Here is a 21,183-nt window from a genome sequence, read left to right as displayed (position 1 = left end):
GGAGGTGTAAATCACATCTACACATGCATAATACTGGAAAACTAAAAGAGCTTCCAATTTTGTAATCATAATGCATTTTATGCAAATATAATTACTGAGGTGATTGTTTAGCTCATATATGTACAGACTTCCTGAGGTGCATGGGGTACATTAGGTTCATCAATGATAGTCGATTTTACAGGGGAAAATCAAATGACTGAAGGAATGAATCATTGAGTAAATGAATCAATGAATCATTCAAGCACATCCTGGCTATTTTGAATGCACGTTTTCAGAGAAAAAAAAAAAAAAAAAAACTTTGGACCTTCTGTTCTGGGCATTATTTTACATGCTCAGTTGTTGTTGTTTTTTTTTTAGTCCTCTATGAATATCCACCCACGATTTGATCTTATCTGCCTGGACGGCTCTCAGCAGTAAAACAAGGGGGGTTTTCAAGGTCAGATAAGCATTCCAGTAATGACTCAAGTTTTAAAATGTGCTACTGTTCTAGAGTGAGGGTCAAACTGGAAATGCTGTTACATGCAGGAGTTAGGAAGCTTTTTTTTTTTTTTTTTTTCTTGGTCAACTTAAGAATACAACCTAAAAAAACCTTTAGATGGACCAGTAAGAACACATTATTTGTTAAACCCCTGTGCAACTGTGCAGAGGCGGATACAATAAACCAAGTGAATAAATGTCTTTACATACTTTACACGTGGGAGTCTCTTATGGGGATGTATGGATTTATTTATTTTTTTTCTTGGCAGAAATCATTCACTAAATATAAACAATAACCTGTCTCTTTTTTCAGTCTGATAATGTATCGTTTGTTATTACCCTGGACACCACTATTTTTAGATTCCTACCCAGAATTTCAATTTAACCTCCAAGGATCCTCACGAGCAAAGCACATTTTCTTTATTTTTCTTTAAATAAAAAAAGAAAAGAAAAAGAATGGTAAAACTATGTCATCCAAATGCCTTTTTTTTTTTTTTTTTTGTCTTGTCTCACAATGTAGAAGTACAGGTCGAAATATTCACTGTGCCTTTTTGTGTTTCAGATTCACATATACTCTTGGAGAAGGCATGTGGCTGCCACTTAGCAAAAGCTTTGTCATTCCTCCCGCTGAGCTGGCCATCAACCCTTCTGCCAAGTGTAAGACAGATATGACTGTCATGGAGGACGCAGTGGATGTCAGGTAGGAGATGACATTTTCAATCTAAGTTTCAAAGAAGAATAGCTGAAGAGTGTGACATTAACCCTCTGGGGTCTGGGCTGTTTTTGGGGCCCTTGAGATGTTCTGACATGCCCTGACATTTGTGCTTTTTTCAGTTGCTTATAAACATATTAATGGCAAAGGTGTAAATTCACTCTATAAAGCACAAACAGGGCTACCATAATATGTGAGCCACGTGTATGTACATGTTTTCATTTTTGAGAGAATAATGTTTATGCATGGTTATTGAAAAAACTAAAAACTAAAATTTCTGAAATAAGGCCACAAAACACATAGTAAATATGTGTCAATAAGACTTTTGACTAATGGATGTCCTCGCCTAGAGTTTTTTCTTCAAAATTATGTGAAAATAGTCTTGCTTTATCGTTCACATAAAACCATACATTGATTTAAATTGATGTAAAACAGGTTTTGCTTGGAAAGCCAATATGCGAGGGGGGCGTGAACGAGGAGTGGTTTACACCTTAGAATACAATGTCCCACCCACTCTGCATAATGAGCCATGCATTCAGGTGTGAAACTGACTGAGCCACAATGCAAGGACAAAAGATATATTTAGAAGAAGACTTATATTGACCATTTAAGATTTTGCTTACATCTATCTTGTAAATATGTTTTGCTATTTTATTAAAATGGTTACAATTACAACAATAATTACAATTTCAACAATATTTCAAGTGTACTCTTTCTTTGTAAAAAAAAATGATTATAGGCCTACATTTTATCTATGTATTCATTAGTTTGAATATAGTCAACATTGGAACAGCTAACATCTTAGTTGATGACTTTATTTTTGACTTTAGGAATTGCTAAACAAAAGCTTATTTGACGTGGCAGTATATTCTACAGTAAAAACTGTACCCAAATCTAGTCAACAAGATGTTGTCTTTCATATTTCGCCTGACTGTAACGTAGTTTTCATGAAATATTAGGGCATATTGTTAATTTGCAGTTTAATACGTTGCTTATACAAATAGCCTACATTTTATTTCAACATATTTCAGTCGATTTTTACTCATCTCAGTATAGCAATACAGTTTGCTAAAACATCATCATTCATTCACACACGCGATTTAAATTTAATTTCTGGCAAAGATGAAGTTGACGATAGCCTATTGACTTGCGATCTTCGCAGTAGGCTAGTGAACGCACCGGAGAAATGCACATTTATTAGGCTACATAGCTTTTTGTTTTGGATGGTTTTGTTTAGAACCAGCTTTCTGTAAATATATTTCACAATTTTTAGACATGTGAGGCGAGTAGGCTACGGTCTGGTTCATGATGATCTCCAGTTCAAGCACCTTATGTTGTGATTGCTAGCCTATATTTACTTTAAATCCAGGAAATTTGTTAATGAAAAAATTATTAAAATTAAGATGCAATTGATACAAAACGAAATTCGTTTTAAAGAAAGGATTTGTACTTTCTGTTTTGAGGTCTCTGTGAAAGTTTGAAAGTCTTTTAGTGCTTTTTTTTAGAGCGCTCGCGTCCATAATGGAGAACTGTCACGTAATGTTGTTTTTTCCTCATAAATGCGAACACGAAAAATAAAAGACAAAAGACTTTTAAGTAAAACTTACTCCGAAATTGTGTCCTCGGCGGAATTCGCTCTTCAAAATGCTGCCGTTCGTCATCTGAGGCATTGATCGGGGGGCGTATGCGATGCATACTAGATCACCTAACTATTTACATGTGAATCGTGCCGGGGGGCGGGGCGGCCTCAGCTCATTTAGAGATAATGAGGCAGAAGGAAAAACGGTACCTCTCCTTGCTTTCAAACGGATTACATGAGTTGAAAACATTTGTTTTTTATATAAATTACTTCATTTAAAAGAAGAGATTTCAAGCTTCATAGAGACATATCTCACATGCCTGTGTGAGAAGTATTCGCTGAGTTATGATTCATTTTCGGACGCGTTTCAGAATGGACTACACTGGCAGAGAGAAGGCAGAACTCGCCTCGTGTTTATTTTTCTTTATTTGGCAAAAAGCACAACAGTTTGTTTTTATTGTGAGTATACACAAAAATAATACACATTTAACAGGATCGATTGATGTATAATACAAGCATATAAAATAAAAATTAATATTAGAATTTTGATTACTTTTTGCACTGATAAGGAAAAAAGCGATCAGATCACGCCGGCGTGATTGCCGACCTCTAAGGGTTAAAATGCATTAGTTCCTAAATAAAATTTAAAAACAAACAGTTTTAAACCAATCCTTGAGCAGCCTCCCTAATCTGCTATACAATTGATCATTCACTCTTAAAATGTTACCAACAGTTGCCTTCCTCTATTTTATCATACATGCGCTTTAACTTTTTAATATAAGGCTTTGAAAGTCCATGGTGTTTAGAAAGTGAATTTTATGGAAATTTGACAAATTTTTAAATCAATCTTGAGAAGTTAATTCTGTGGATCTGTCACCCCCTCAATTGACCCTTCGCAGGGAGTTTGATTGACAGGCGATCTGACCAATCATAATCCGCCATCCGCCGAATCCGCCATTTTTGTCCGACAAAGCAGTCAGGAGAGTTAGTAGATTAACGTCGGTGGACTTGAACTTTAGAAACGGAGTGTACTGACGTCTTTCCGCGGTTAAAACAACATTCCTTATTATGTTCATTCATGTTTATTTGATGTTAGAAATTAACTAGAAGGAAGAGATGATCGGTTCCCGAGCAGCTTTAAGAGGCTCTACAGCGTGTCTACATCTGTCAGACACATCAAAGAGCCACAAAACGGTATATATTGTTTAAATTTCTTTAAAAAATGACCAAATTTGAAAGGTGAGACTTTGTTTCATATCAAAAGTATATATGAAAGTATATACTGATCTGTCCTGTCTGTCAGCGCGCTGTCAGTGTCCTCTTTGCTCTGCAATGTATTTTTCACTGTGTGAGAACATGGTGTGGCGTGAGAGCAGCGTGGCTTGTCGGACATAGCAACAGTAACTAAAGGGGGCGGGTCTTTGCGAACGGTCAATTCCAAGTGAACAGGCATAACATCATTAAACGTACAGTATGGATTTTTTTCTCCACTAGGGGTCGCTAACCTATTTACAATAACAAAGGCGTAGTTTGATGACGCAACATTTGCTAAGAATTATGGATCTTGACGTCAACGTCAAGCCGACCGATCTAATAATGTTTATGGATGACTGAATACATCAATGTTTTTATCATGACTGTGATATGAAGCAGTTCGGGATTGCTAAGAGACAGCTGTCAGCTCCACAAGCGACGCGAGTCCCGCGGATATAAAAGGAATATGGACATTTCATTCTACCGAACTACATGCAAGAGCAGAATTACTACTCACAGGTCAGTTTATTAGACAAATTAAACTTGTGAGGTAACGCAGCGCTGTTTCACTTGGTCTAACATTACACTATCACACTAAACTGCATTTGAATGTGTTGAAATGTATGTGTTAGTTTGTCTGAGACTAGCAGTAAGCTAGATCAACATGAGAATAACATACAGATCATATTCTAACATTTTATCATTGTTGAACTATATAACATTGATTAGTTTTATGTAAATGTGCTCACCTGTTTAATAAAGTAACGTTACATGTAGGAGCGGTCGAAGTCTCGGACGTGGAGCTCTCGTTTATATATGGGAGCTCTCGGCATCTCGAAAACACCGCGCTGATATTGATTCTCGTTTTAGTTCTCCTTTTTTATCCAAAGTCTGCTTGCCATGGTCCATAATGTTTGAACGAAACAACAACAGCGTGCAGATAGACATTGCGAACTACAGTGGTCCACGTCTGTCGTCTTGGTTACTATCAGAGGGCTCTAGTTCATAGCTCTGGTTACCATGGCAGTACAAGCGGAAACCAGGGACAACGCGGATATGACGCCATTGACTGCGACAAAACGGAAATAAAGAAACGTGCCGTGTCTTCGAATTAAATTAAAATTTCTCCTGGTTTGAAAGTTGTTGGAAACAGTCGGGATATTGTAAGTAAACAACTAAAAAAAATATATAACATAGATATAGTGATTTTTGCTATTATTAAAGCAAAAAAGTTACATATTGTGCCTTTAAGAACACCTACATTTGTTGCAATTGATTTATGTATTGGTTCAGGTCAAAATAGAGCAGAAAGTAACTAAAGAGTTAATTCTGTATTTAACACAGTGAATGTGTTGTAGAGACATTAGTGTGATTTAACTGTCAAAAAACTGTATTGTCACAATATTGTTTACATTTTTACCACTTTATGCAGTTTGAAAACTGCACCGTTCATGAACATTTCTAGTTGATTCCTATGATAATGGGATGTTCAGTTAAGTTTTTCTAAGAGCAACAGTAACCAAGGTAGGCAGAGCTGAGCAAAGGGTCACTTCTTTCTCTTTGAATGCTCTTGACTAAAAATATCACCAAATTAAAGTTGAACCATGTGTATTTTCTTTTATATTATTTTTTCATGCCATATTTCAAAATGAATTTTCAAAGATAATGATATTTAAATGTGGGTTTTTTCACAGACATGCACTTGCTCGAAAACACTGGTTTCACTCTAGTTAAAGTTTAACTAAACTTTACAACAACAAAAAAAACTCTTTAGAAAACCACAAGGACAATTACTGATCTATGATGTCTTGGGTGTCTTTAGGTTGACTGGATAATTACAGTAAATTACAGCAACATGTCTGTTCAGTGCCTGTGGTTGCAGACTTTTAAGTAGCCTTTGTGCTTTCAATGTCGTTTACAAAAGTCATTATGTGGATACAGTTTGAGACTTTGCAAGTTAAATAAGGCTCTAAAACACTTGTGTCGAGACCTACATCCTTACTTTTTAGTTGTATATTTCTTCAGATATCCTGTTGAGATTCCTCATTTCTGTAGTGAATTTTAGCACCTATTGATTTCATTTAGCCTTGTGAGAAGTATGGTACATCTTGTGATTTGTCAAATATAAGGATGTTTTTTTGATAATGGATTCCACTGAGCCTCTTTATTGAACTGCAGCTGATTAAATTTTTCAACCAAATGAGGTTTTTCCTTTTTTTTTTTTTTTTTTAAATCCTCAAAATTGATGTGGCTTGACATTATCCAGACCTTGCAGGGGGCTTTGAATGCATTGCCAAAGGGCATATGCTGATTTGATTAATTTGTTTTTTACCCAAAATTGATTAATCTTGTGATTAGTCTCACACTAAATTATCATGGTAGCTGGTGCTTAAAGGAGGTTTTAAATATTTCAGTGCTCAGGGCCTTAAAGGCAGTAAAATGGAAAAAATTGAAAGTAAAATTGAAAATTTAATTATAGATATGGTTTTGTTCATAAGAAATAAATAAAGTTGGAAATAACCTATAAAGAGTGCTCCTCAGAAAGAAAAAAATATATAAATGTCACTGTCTGATGTTAATTAGAAGAGGCCTAACTGTTAAAGTCAGATATAGTTAGTAATTTCTGTCTCTAACTCACTGTCCTTTAAACACACACACACACACACACACACTTAACATACTGTACACATACTGTACACACAAGATTAATTTGTTTCCATGGCTGTTAATTTGTCTGTTATTGTCTTTCCAACTCATTTTTGCTCATGAAGGTTTTATTTAGTTATATACGTTGTTACAGGTCCCGGGCAGTCGGGAGGACTGTAAGCAGTTTAAAAAACTTAACAGTAAATGATAGAGCTAGAGCGACAATAGTTAGTGGTTGCTTAAAGGTCCTCTTTGTTGTCTTTTAATCAACATTGTACTTCAGAGTCATTAAGACACTTTGAATCACATAATTCATAAATACGTTGAAATACATATAACATATAGATACTTAAATCAAATCACAATAAATAAGTACAGTGAGGAAAATAAGTATTTGAACACCCTGCTATTTTGCAAGTTCTCCCACTTAGAAATCATGGAGGGGTCTGAAATTGTCATCGTAGGTGCATGTCCACTGTGAGAGACATAATCTAAAAAAAAATATGATTTTTTATTTATGGAATCTATTTATTTGTATGATACAGCTGCAAATAAGTATTTGAACACCTGAGAAAATCAATGTTAATATTTGGTACAGTAGCCTTTGTTTGCAATTACAGAGGTCAAACATTTCCTGTAGTTTTTCACCAGGTTTGCACACACTGCAGGAGGGATTTTGGCCCACTGCTCCACACAGATCTTCTCTAGATCAGTCAGGTTTCTGGGCTGTCGCTGAGAAACACGGAGTTTGAGCTCCCTCCAAAGATTCTCTATTGGGTTTAGGTCTGGAGACTGGCTAGGCCACGCCAGAACCTTGATATGCTTCTTACAGAGCCACTCCTTGGTTATCCTGGCAGTGTGCTTTGGGTCATTGTCATGTTGGAAGACCCAGCCTTGACCCATCTTCAATGCTCTAACTGAGGGAAGGAGGTTGTTCCCCAAAATCTCGCAATACATGGCCCCGGTCATCCTCTCCTTAATACAGTGCAGTCGCCCTGTCCCATGTGCAGAAAAACACCCCCAAAGCATGATGCTACCACCCCCATTCTTCACAGTAGGGATGGTGTTCTTGGGATGGTACTCATCATTCTTCTTCCTCCAAACACGTTTAGTGGAATTATGACCAAAAAGTTTGGTCTCATCTGACCACATGACTTTCTCCCATGACTCCTCTGGATCATCCAAATGGTCATTGGCAAACTTAAGACGGGCCTTGACATGTGCTGGTTTAAGCAGGGGAACCTTCCGTGCCATGCATGATTTCAAACCATGACGTCTTAGTGTATTACCAACAGTAACCTTGGAAACGGTGGTCCCAGCTCTTTTCAGGTCATTGACCAGCTCCTCCCGTGTAGTTCTGGGCTGATTTCTCACCTTTCTTAGGATCACTGAGACCCCACGAGGTAAGATCTTGCATGGAGCCCCAGTCCGTAGGAGATTGACAGTCATGTTTAGCTTCTTCCATTTTCTAATGATTGCTCCAACAGTGGAACTTTTTTCACCAAGCTGCTTGGCAATTTCCCCGTAGCCCTTTCCAGCCTTGTGGAGGTGTACAAATTTTGTCTCTAGTGTCTTTGGACAGCTCTTTGGTCTTGGCCATGTTAGTAGTTGGATTCTTACTGATTGTATGGGGTGGACAGGTGTCTTTATGCAGCTAACGACCTCAAACAGGTGCATCTAATTTAGGATAATAAATGGAGTGGAGGTGGACATTTTAAAGGCAGACTAACAGGTCTTTGAGGGTCAGAATTCTAGCTGATAGACAGGTGCTCAAATACTTATTTGCAACTGTATCATACAAATAAATAGTTAAAAAATCATATATTGTGATTTCTGGATTTTTTTTTTTTTAGATTATGTCTCTCACAGTGGACATGCACCTACGATGACAATTTCAGACCCCTCCATGATTTCCAAGTGGGAGAACTTGCAAAATAGCAGGGTGTTCAAATACTTATTTTCCTCACTGTAAATAAATAAATCAAGATAGGAACCTTAACCATATGTACAGACATGCTCTAGCCTAATTCACACAACTGGCTGAACTCGTAAGTATACATGAATGACTTCTTTATGACAAAAACATGTATGTATATGATATGTATACTGTATATGTATATGACATGAAAACATGTAAATAAACATTTGATATGAAAATTAATGAATTTAGTAACTAACCTTAAAGGCACACTGTGTAGAAATTGTGTTTTTGTCAAACAGCGACCCCTAGAGTCGCTGTGGAATACTTGCACTGTCGTAAATACCCCTCCACCTCCCACCTCCCACCTCCCACCCTGTACACCGGTACCTGTGTCGGGCATGGAACAGGCACAGATAGACTCCGAAGACATGATTATTGCGATTTATCATAATAGTTTACAAATTGTGCTAGAGGTGGGTGATATATCATTTAGACGATAATATCCAAATTGTTGTCTGGACGATATGCATAATTGGGATATCAAATATTTCATAATTTGTACAATCCGAGACTCCAAACATGAAAAGAGCTGAAAGAAGTTAAAGAGAAAACAAATAACGCACACTATAACCTTCTAAACAATTATATGTAGCGATTTTTAATACTGTAGGGCAGTAGCTATTCCCGGAAGCAACCTCCGAGTGGCCCGGCCCGACCATGCCGTCAAAAATGCACATTCATAGTAGCCTAAATTCGAAATAGTGCGCGCAGAAGCACATGCGCAAACCCGGTTTGTAAAATGATATATGAATTATTTTTATTTTATCATGTCATTTTACAAAAGGACATTTTACAAACCTACGTTTTGCGCACGTGCTCCTGCACGCACTTTTTCAGTCACAACACAGCAATCAGAGGAGGACGCGCTGAAAACACATTTTAATTGTTTATTAATTTCTGTGTTGGCTGCAAAGATGAAGTTGACGATAGGCTATTGACTCGCGATCTTCGCAGTAGGCTAGTGAACGCCCCGGAGAAATGCACATTTATTAGGCTACATAGTTTTATTTTGTTTTGGATGCTTTTGTTTAGAATCAGCTTTGTGTAAATATATTTAACTTTTTTTTTAGGCCTGTGAGGCGAGTAGGCTACGGTTCGGTTCAGGATGATTTTTATTTATTAAATCCAGGAAATTGGTTAATGAAAAATTTATTAAAATTAAGATACAATTAATACAAAACGAAATTCGTTTTAAAGAAAGGCTTTGTGCTTTATGTTTTGAGGTCTCTGTGAAAGTTTGAAAGTCTTTTAGTGCTGCTTTCAGAGCGCTCGCGTCCATAATGGAGAACTGTCATGTAATATTGTAAAAAAGACAAAAGACTTTTTTTAAAAGACAAACCATCAATTTTTGGAAAAAAAATGGATGGATTTATAGCGTTTTGGGGAAAACAACATTCTGTTTAGTTAGCTCCTTTATTGTTTTTTTTCTACAGCCTACAATAATAGGTCAAATGCAGCAAGTCAAAAGACCAACTGGACCTTCTTTATCAGTTTGCACACATTTCTTTGAAGGATGGCAAAAATATCGTCTGAATATCTATATCGAGATATTTAAAAAAAATCGAGATATTCATTTTTGTCAATATCTCCCACCCCTAAATTGTGCTCGTTTACACTATTTACAACCTCTACGTTAGGCTTATTTATGTCCTGATAATTATATTAGATATTGAAAACTGTTCTCATGATAATCGCAAGAATCAATGTCAACAGCGTCGTCTGATATCCCTCAGGACTACGTGATAAATACACCTCACAACACCTGAGTTCAGCTGGCAAACTAGTTCGTGAGGCAAGCTAGGCAATAAAACATAACGCAAAAAACACGTAAATGAGTGTTTGTTAGCAAGTCTGTTAACAGCTCTGATAATCGAAAGCTAGCTAGACATATGTGGAAATTATTGGACTGGTCTAATTATCAGCAATGGATGAATGAACAGCATGTAAAAAAAACGCGGTGATGCGTGTTCCAGTAGCGTAGTCATTTCTGTCTATAACATATAGCCTATAACATGCTCTCACACGTTTTTTTTTTTTTTTTTGTATTTTTGGGAGAAGTACAATTTACATATGTGGTTTCAACAACCAGATGCATTTACACTTGTCCAGTTTCGTCTGGAATGCGGCACAGACCTCCTCCTGAAGTGGTTTGAGCGATCGGATTCAAATCCGTCTTGAATGCCGGAGGGCATTTACACCTGGTCTTTTCACGATCAGATAGCTATCCGATCTGAGAAAACGCATGAAGTGGCCAGGTGTAAACAGCCCCCATGACAAAAGCATAAGCACAAAAGCCGAAAACAAACGCATGCCGTAAAGCACTTGAATTTTGTAGTTCTTTTTGTGCTCGGGTTACTACCCGAACCCCAAAGTTACATAGTGTCAGTAAAAGCGATACAGACCCCGTCAGGCTATGGCAGACGTGTCATTCAAGCTATTGTAAGTTGATGTACCATCACAAGGGTCTTGGAAATATATTATGAAGGTTGAAAAGCTACATAGTGTTCCTTTAACAGTAAATGAGAGAGAGAGAGACAATAGTTAGTGGTTGCTTAAAGGTCCTCTTTGTTGTCTGAGGATGCACCGCAATCATCACGGCAACTCCACTCTCTCAACTGCCAACCAGAATTCGGAAAATGCAGCTGAGCTGCCCAATGTAAACTCACTACAATAATAAAACTTATATATACAAGTAAACTGAAATAGACATGTAGGTAATAAAATAAATAAAGAAAGAAATATATACAAACAATCCAATATCCCTGTGACCCAACTAAATTCAGGGTGGTCACAACGTACATGTACCATGTACATACACCATATAAGTACATGGTGGATATGGTTTCTTCCCTCTATCACAATTTTATTCCTTTTAAAAAGGTCCTCTAAGTGTGTCCTACTGATCTCCCGCAGAGTGGCTAGCTTCACGGGGTCCACTGCAAAGAAATTTGGCAGGCCATGCGGTCCCTTGGCCCGGGCATATTGAGTATTGCCTCAATTCCGAGTGTTTTGAGAGCACTGGAATATTTCAAAGTAAAACTTACCATGTTATGCTGAACATTCGTCGTAGAGATAATATACTGCCTGATCTTTTAAAGGATAGATCACTAAAATATGAAAATTTTGTCATCTTGTTCCAAACCTGTACTTTCTTCTGTACTGTAGATTACCAAAGAATATATATATATATATATATATATATATATATATATATATAATTTTTTTTTTTTTTTTGCCCACACATTAAAATCAGTGATGTCCAGTGCTGTTTTGTACAAAGACAATCGAAACATTCTTCAAAATATTATAATTTCTGTTCCAAAGAAGTCCTACAGGTTTGGGATGACATTAGTGAGTAAATGATGAATTACGATTTCTAAGTAAATCTCTATTTAAGGACTATTTGAATCGGTTGTAGTACTGTATATAAACCCATAGGGGTGTCATTAACTCTATTGAAGAAAAAAAAAAAACTGGCTGGCTCATTGGATGGAATTTAGTCTAGAAATTGTTGACTTGGCATAGCCTACTTGTGAAAGGCTGAGGGAAATTATATTACATTTACATTTATGCATTTGGCAGACGCTTTTATCTAAAGCGACTTGCATTGCATTTCAAGCTACACATTTACATTCTTATCAGTTCTTGCTTTCCCTAGGAATCGAACCCATGACCTTGGCGTTGCAAACGCCAACACTCTACTGTTTGAGCTACAGGAAAACTGTAGTTATTTATATTATTACTTGCACTGATCGATATATCAGTGCAAGTAATAATAAAATATCAGTGCAAGTAATAATAAAATATTATTACTTGCACTGATCATCTTTGACCACTGTTAAAGCTGTAATTATTGCTTAGAGAATTAAATATTAGGATAATAACATATTTTTATTATAATTTGAATGTCTGTGGACTGCAATTGCCAGCACTAGTCAGAGCCTGCTTGTTTGGAAAATTAGCATTGCTGTCGACGTCGTACATCACACGGTAAATATTTGTTCATTTCAAGCACAGCAAACACATTTCGCTACTGTTGTGCAAGTGAACCAGTACACTGCTTCTTCTCCCAGCAGCATAATCTGATCCAAGGAAAAGCAATCTTGGAACTGCACAGAACAATCAGTTTAGAGAGAATACAGTGTAGACTCTGTATTGGTGTCTATCAAGTACTGTAGATGTTTGGCACCTCATTGCCTTTATGTTAGAGCAGGATTCTTCAGTCCGTGATCATAGGGGGTCCGCAGCAGCATTGCAGCTTAATTGTGCTCTCTAGATTAAAATGTATTTATTAAAATTAAAATGTACACGTACAGGTACATCAACTGACATAATATCAGTCTGGCTAATGCAGGTGATTTTTCAGTGACTTTTTAGAGGTTACAATAGTTATACCAGACAATGAGTTAAGATTCATACAAATGAGCATGTTTACATGTGCAACAAAACACTGATAATTCCCAAAAATCTGCTTATTTAAATAACCCGCTGTTCCTGTTTACATCCGAACCAATAACCCGGCAATGCAAGTATCCTACGGTTAAATCCACTGTAAGGATACTTTCCTTTCACATATCACACATGCACAACTTCAGTTAGCCCACAGAACACAGGTTAATGTGTTTACATGATGGGTGAAATCTAAGCAAAAATCTTGCTGTCTATCTGTTTATGCTTAAGCTGTTTATGACCTTAACGCTGATAAAGGAAAATGGGTTAACTTGTTTATGCGACCACATGCATTGTCCGCTTATTAAGCCTATTCGGGTTAAGAATGTGCATGTACAGTAAATGCGCTCAATTACTCTTTCAGGAATGAAAGAAGTGATGAGTGAGTCTTAATGAGTGCCATTGAATCATTCTCTGAAATTATCTTTTAATAACACTGAATCATTTACTGTTGGCACTAATTAATCATTGAATTATTCACTCAACCGATTCATTCAAAGGGCCCTGCTATGGTTTAGTTTGGGGAAAATGAAAATATCAGAGTTAGAAACGTGTATACCAATGTCGTATACACTTTAGAGACGGTCCCTAAATGTGCGAATGTCCAGCATCAAGCCATCTTTATGCCAGTCTATCACTGGGAAACGCTCAGCTTTGCGCGTTATTCTGAGTCCATCTGCTTGCCTGCGAGTTTGGTCTTTTACATCACTGTAGTCCATTAATCTACGTTAAGCGTTGTATATGTCCAGAAGTAGCCTATTGAGGGAAACCCTAATAGCCTGCATGCAGCACATCGCCACAATATAAAGTTAAGGCAACTAAACAACCAAGAGAAATATATGTCAACCTCAAAAATGTAACATTGGATCTGTATATCCGCATCGGGGAATAACATTATGATCTCGTTCACGGTAGAGAAAGATGCATGTAGGCTACACAGGAAAAGTAACCGTGAAGGCACTGAATTTAACATAAAACAGCCGTCATAATAATCACAAATACACTTACATTGCTGTAAATGAGTTTTATGAAAGAATGACTTGCTCTAATTTTGCTGGTCTTCGTCAACAACAAGCGCTTTTGCACCATCTGATGGTGAGGTCGACTAACAGCAGATGGAGAGTATGTTCGGTAATCTATTGCTTTTCCTGCAGTTCCTGGACGTCAATGTTGAATTTACTGTCGAATTTGAACCACTGAATTTGTGGAAGCGAATTTGCAAAGCGAAATAAAATGGCCCGAAAATTGCCTGTTGAATATTATTGGTTGTATTTTTAAACAGTTTGAATATTTTGGAAGTGAAATATGAAAAGTGAATATGGATTATTGAATTTTTAATAATGAAAAGGTGTTTGAAATGTTTTTAATTGAAATATTCAAAGCTTAAATATTCAACCATGCTGAATTTCAGCCCATAAAAATGCAAGCCCTAAAAATACAATGCATTAAAATGCAAGCATGGTTAATGCAATGCCTATTTTTTTCAAGTAGTGCAATTCAACAGGCTTTTTATTTCAAAAACATTTGACATTATTTTACTTCCATAGATGAGGTGAGGACTCCGTGATGCAGAGATTGGCTTTTATTTATTTAAAAAATAAAAACAAAAACAAACAAAAACTCCCCCATGGTGCAAACACAAGGAAAATAAATAGGGATCAAACAAGACAGGTAAAGAGGGAGACAGTAGGGGCAACTGAACCAATAATCAGATAATAAGATGGGTGGGGTAGAGACAATAGTCAGGATAGCACACGACACAAAGAAACAAACATGACAAGCCAGTGAACACAACCACAAGCCATGTGCTTATTAAAAAAATAAAAAAAATAAAAAAAACACACACACAGCTAATGAGAACAGCTAATTAGAAGCCGCGTGTTTGCACAAAACGTGTCCAAACACAGCCCAGACGTCTAGGCTAAAACAAGACAAAATTGGGCTGTCAGTGAAAATTTACTAGAAGTCTAAACCATAGCCCAAAAATAGACTAGTCATCAATTAGATAACAAAGAAATCAAATTAGTGAACACCTTGTAATCACTGTTTACTTTGCTTACATGATGGAATATCATACATCTCGCAAGTTATTTTGGCAAAAACGACACATAACCAAATTCAAGGTTATTTTGTCTAGAAGTGGGTTACTCATAGCCGGACTATATCGGGTCTATAGTTTACCTAAATGGTGAAATGACTGGGATGACAACATGAAAGCACGCAGCCAATGAAAAACACAAGCTGCATGCTACAAAAAAACACTTCACATGCGGGCAGAAGAGCGTACAGCCTGAGCGATCTCGAAACCGCGTGCTTGCACAAGAAGACAGAGCGCACAGAGAATGAATGTCCAAACCCCGACACAGAACCAAAACCAAACTAGACCGAAGTGCCGGGATCTGCACACCATGCTCCGCACACAAAACAACTCACGTGGACAGAAGAGCGTACGGTCCGAGTGATCGGAACGGCACGCTCACAATGACAAGAAAGAATTGTCAGAGCTCTGTCACCCAACCAAGAATAAACAGACTGGAGTGACAGATCTAACAACTATTATTATCATTTTTATGGGTAACACTTTATTCTTCTTGTTACATATGTTACATGTACTTATCATAGTAATAACAGTAAATTATGCAATTACATGAAACTAACCCTCAACCAAATCCTAATCCTACCCTAACCCTATAGTAAGTACATGTAGTTGCTTAATATTACTCAGTACTTAAATATATAATTACATTGTAACAATGACACCTTAAAATATAGTGTAACCTTTTTATGATATTATTTGTATTATTGTCGTTAATAATAATAACAATATGCAAAGTTGTGGCTAACGTCTCCAGTAACAATGAAAGCTTTAGAACAATAACAGAGATAATGACTGATTAATGTCTTAGCTTTTGATTAAAAAAGTATTATGTATCACATTTGTTTCAGAGTGAATCTTCTATTATTGGATGGCCTTCTTTATCATAGTCTTAAGTGAAGGTTCATTTTAATTACTTCTTGCCACTGTTGAAAAGAGCAGGCTACACTTTTCCAGTGTCTAGTCTGAAAATGCTTGCTTTGTATTTGGAGTTAAGCTACTAATTAGAGCTTCCACAGACTTTCTGTTCTAAGCCCTGCCAATTGAGATGCTTTGTTCACAGAGGTAGATTTGTCTCAATTTGTTCAAAGTGCCCTCATTACTGTGGAACGGGAGTCATTATATATTCTGCCTTATTACGATAACATCTTCCCCTTACAACCATGATATCACGGCTTTAAAAGGTCTGCTTTCCCTGGTACTCCTAGTATTTAGCTAAGATTGGTGGGAGTGGGAACCTGAGGTGAGAACCACAATGTTCATTATTAAGTAAGGTGGGCATTCACTGAGAATCCCCAGTGAATATTGTTAACTGTGATGCTGTTACATGAAAAAATAAATCTCAATTATTCTTCGGCTGCAATATATCATAGACAAATATGGTATGATTTTCATAAGTCATATTATAAGGAATCAAATGTCCGTTGATCTTTTTTTAGCAGGACACATACTGTTATTCCCATCTTAATTTTTAACAAAGTCATTTCAATCTGTCACATTATAGTTGATACATTTTTAGTACAGCTTTATTTTGTGATTCTGAAGAATTAAGCAAACTAACTGCAGTAACAATAGACACTTAAATACTAACATTCGGAAAGAAGATGGAAAACTGTCATGAAAATTAAAAGAATTGGTTATTGTTTTACTTATGATTATTTAATAACTTTACCAGTGGACTTATAACCAAAACCCCTTTAAATAGTTCTTCAAAATATTGTAGTATTTTCTTTTATTTGTTTCAGGTTTTAGGACCGAATGCATAATCTGAAAAAAGAAGCCTCTAGTTTATTTTTATTTTTATTTTATTTTTTCTCTGTTTCTCCCCCTCTCTCTTTTTAAATTATTTATTTATTTTTGTATTTATACATGCACTTATTTGACTGTCATTTACATAATTTTTAAACACTGACAGACCATGTCTCCATGACACTTCATAACAGAAAAATAGTAAAAACAACTTGGAACGTAAAGGCAGTATTTCAGTATTTCTTGAAACTGAAATCACAGCAGCAGAACTAAGAATCCATTTATCACAGCACTCCACAGCCTGGTGATTTCACACTCTTAAAATATATTAGACAATAAAAGGTCACTGGTTTGCTCCTTCATCATGACCACTGCCCATTCATATTTCATAGTAATGATAAATATTTGGATGTTTCAAGTGCTCTAGGAAAGAGAGGAAAAACATCACCCAATGCAATTTTCCAGCCACATAGCTGAAACCAAGGTCAGAGCAATGGAGTTCATTTGTTCAAGGTTTAGCCATCAGTGGTGGTGTTTACTTTTGCTGCTCTGTACAGCTTTTCCCTTTAACTGGATTTATGGTAGCGTATAAGAGACAAAGAATAGTTATTTTCTACTTCACATTACTTGCCTCTTTAATATCTAGTTCTTGACCTGTGTAGGTAATTTTCTGTGTATTCTATAAAGTAAATATAACGTAATAACAATCAGAATATAATTATGCATTTTCCTAATGATGCTAAAGATGCTAGAGGTAGTTTGCTGTATAATTAACCTACCATTACTAACTGAGTTTTCTATGCATCATTGTCCATCAGGGAGGAGCTGATGATTTCTTCGTCCTTCGACAGTCTGGAGGTGCTGCTCGACTCTTTTGGGCCTGTGCGAGACTGTTCAAAAGACAACGGAGGCTGCAGCCGAAATTTCCGTTGCATCTCTGATCGCAAGCTGGACTCCACTGGCTGCGTGGTGAGTTGTCTTGAAACTAATGAAACGAATTATGTTATGTTAAATAATTAGTTACATTTATTACAGAGAATTAATTCATTAATTCAAAGACATATATGCATAATTTTGATAGATTGAAAAAGTTTTTATGCTCATATTACAAATGCTTCAATGGTAAGAATCTCTTATCCCGTATTTTTATTTTAATTGTAATTAAAATGTTTATCGATGATGATGATTAAATAACTAATTTAATTATATATTTTTTTTGCATAGCGCTTTTTACAATACATATCGCTTCAAAGCAGTTTTACAGAAAATGCATGCATCTTCATTACAATTTAGAGTACTTGTGCCTAAGTAATGTCCAAATGTCAGAAATGTACAATTCAAAAATAATTAATACAAATCATGCAGTTAGCTAACGTCAGTTATTATAAGTTGTGATCATAATATATATATGTGTGTGTGTGTGTATGTATATGTATGTACGTGTATGTATGTATGTATGTATATATATATATATATATATATATATATATATATATATATATATATATATATATATATATATATATATATACATACATACATACATACATATACATACTGTATATATATATATATAAAAAATGTTAAACTGGTAGCCCGTGTTATTTGAGTTGTTCCCTTGTCTGTATGTCACCCTTTGGAATTACAAATGCATCTCTTTTCCTGTCACTTCCAGCCCTCTTCTTATCTCTCGTTTGATGCTTTCCCTGTTTACTTGTTTACAAACTGTCATAGCCTCAAAACAGAGATAAAATGAGCCATTTCTACGCCTGTACCATCATAAACTTCACAATGTTTTTGCAAATATGAAGAAAGAACACCCTCTTGTACTCAATTTCTATAAAAAGCATTTACTTTTATAATTTAGGCCTTTCTTGTCTGCCGAAGGAGTTTGTTTCACTTACCATGGAAAATCGTATTTGTTTCTTCCATTTCTTTATCTTTTACATCACACTCACTCTCTCTTCCTCACTTGTGGCTGTTAAGCAGCCATGAAATGAGCCAGGGTCTCTGATTTCACTCACCATCTGGCTGAGGTATGCTTAAAGTGCTTGATTTCACATTCTGGCACGCGCCATGATAAGTGTGTTTGGCTGGCCCTGCTGATGGGTGGATTGTTTCAGCTAGGGTTTATGAAAAGTGCTGTGTTTCATCCATCTTTCTGACACTCACTTCCTTCATGATCTCCTGCTCATGTTTATAAACATGCAAATCAGGATTTGTTCAGGTGCGTGTCCAACGCGAGCCTCATTGGATATCTGTTCCTGTTCATCGTGTTGTTTAATTTGAGAGATATTTGCATTGATTGGATTTTCAATGAAGCCTCTCAATCCTGAGTGACAATGGGTGTCAAGCATCTTTCTGTTTTGTTTTGCATAAACATTTAATCATTTAGCAGATGCTTTCATTCAAAGCTACTAAAAATTGTTTTGTTTTAACAACATGGTAGTTCTTTAAATTAGTGTAATTAGTGTAGTCTAGTTCATGTTTAGTGTTCAAATCCTGACCACATATAACCATAATATTTTAATAAATCAGTCAAAATTGCAACTAAACTTGAATGTGGTCACCATGCTTCTTTGTATTCTATGGGGGGAAATCATAGCAGCAAAAATAAGGATGGGCTGATCAAATTATAATATAATAATATACATAGCAGTTTGTATTGTCTGATGATATTTTCAGTGGGCTCATTTTGTAACACTTTGTTTTGTACTAAACAATGTAGAGCTCTTATTTACGTAAATCTATTTAAAAATAACCTTTTCTAGAATAAAATTACCCTTGAAACACAATTATAGATTATACTGAACAGTAATTTAATGAGTTTCTGTGTCTTCTGTGTTGTACTCGTGAGATGTAGGCTAAATTGTAAGGATGGATTTATGATGAATATGATGAGGTGTAACACTGAATTCTACCGGGCCTTCTTTCTTTCTTACATGTATTTGCATACTGAAATGTGATTGATTAATCTCTTATGTCTTGCATCTATTTTCATATATTCTATTGCTATCTTGCTTGCACTGAAATTTCCTTCAAGTAAGGTTGGATGGACAGCCCTAAACCTAATGCTAATGAAACAGATGTTATGGCCTCCTCAATATTTCGCAGAAATTTCAACTCTAAATTCATCCTGCTCCTCATAATCAGAACACTCCCTTCTGTTGAGCCCATAGCTCGATGTTTTGTAATTAACAGATGACTGAAGCTATAAAAATGATGCTTCAATCTGTCCAATCATAAGAGCTCGCTGCGGGCCCCCCAGAGAGCCTCATTCCCCCCCTAATCAATTATCACCTTGTCTGAGGACAGCAGTGCCACTGCTGCTTCTGTGTTTTAATATCGCAGTCTGCGTGAGCGGACTCGTTCCGATCTGCTCTGTCTAGCTGATGTATAGCACTCCTGGGGAGAGGAACAGTGCACTAGTTTGGAAATACACTGATAATCGCTAAATGATGATGTGATTAATTAGTTCCTTACCCGCCAGCACACTAGGTGTTGAGTGCTTTTGTGGGACACATCGGGGTGCCCGTCGTCCATCCAGCCGTCCACATGAAAAACAAATTGGATCCTCTCTAGATCTGAGCGAGCCAGCCAAGCGTGCTCAAGAGACTTTTTGATATTGCTGACAGATACTGGTACAGTAGCTGTCTGTATATGAATGAATTATGTGTTACCAGTGTATACAATCAGAATGGCAATGAATTCCATAGGTAATGCATATGTGCTGTAGGGGTCTTATGCCAAACAACCTATTAACAGAGAAAAAAACACACAAAAAAACAAATGTATATATATATTTTTGCCCAAAATATTGAAATATATATTTTTTAAATTATAAAAATATTTTTACAAAATATTTAATAATTAAAAATATTTATTCATATATATATAAATGCATTTTCAAAAGAATAAAACAAAAAGGAAAATCCTTTGGCGGTAGAGTGCTCTGCTTTTTACCGAAGCATTCCATCTCTCCATCGACAATCCGCTCACAATCTCCCCAAAAGCTGTTCTGTCTCCTATCATGTTCTGGCTGTTAAGCACTTCTGAGTTCCTAGTCAATACTTGGCAAAGGTCTCCTGAGTGCAAACTCTGTGGGAGTGATCCAGATGCTCAGCAGGGAGGAAACACCACTACCCCTTTTTCCTCCCAGGATCAAAAGGTGGTTTAAGAGGACTGTATCCATCTCTGTGACTATCTGCTATAGATGGACAGTCTGGGCCAGCAGGGATCCT

General features: G+C 36.3%; 1 protein-coding gene across 6 annotated transcripts in view; it reads left to right on the top strand.

The window, feature by feature from the left end:
- astn1 (astrotactin 1) overlaps positions 1-21,183 on the top strand; it is a 271,979-nt gene that overhangs the window by 111,702 nt on the left and 139,094 nt on the right. For all 6 annotated transcript variants that reach the window (XM_084120756.1, XM_084120760.1, XM_084120759.1 and 3 more), the window contains 2 exons: positions 1,040-1,177; positions 17,761-17,911. In XM_084120756.1, the coding sequence (XP_083976882.1) occupies positions 1,040-1,177; positions 17,761-17,911 (289 nt within the window). The remainder of the gene's footprint in view (positions 1-1,039; positions 1,178-17,760; positions 17,912-21,183) is intronic.

Source organism: Abramis brama (assembly GCF_963993115.1).
Source record: "Abramis brama genome assembly, chromosome: 7".
In the NCBI taxonomy this organism is placed as follows: domain Eukaryota; kingdom Metazoa; phylum Chordata; class Actinopteri; order Cypriniformes; family Leuciscidae; genus Abramis; species Abramis brama.
The sequence above is the reverse complement of the archived record's forward strand: the minus strand, read 5'-3'. Positions and strand labels throughout refer to the sequence as shown.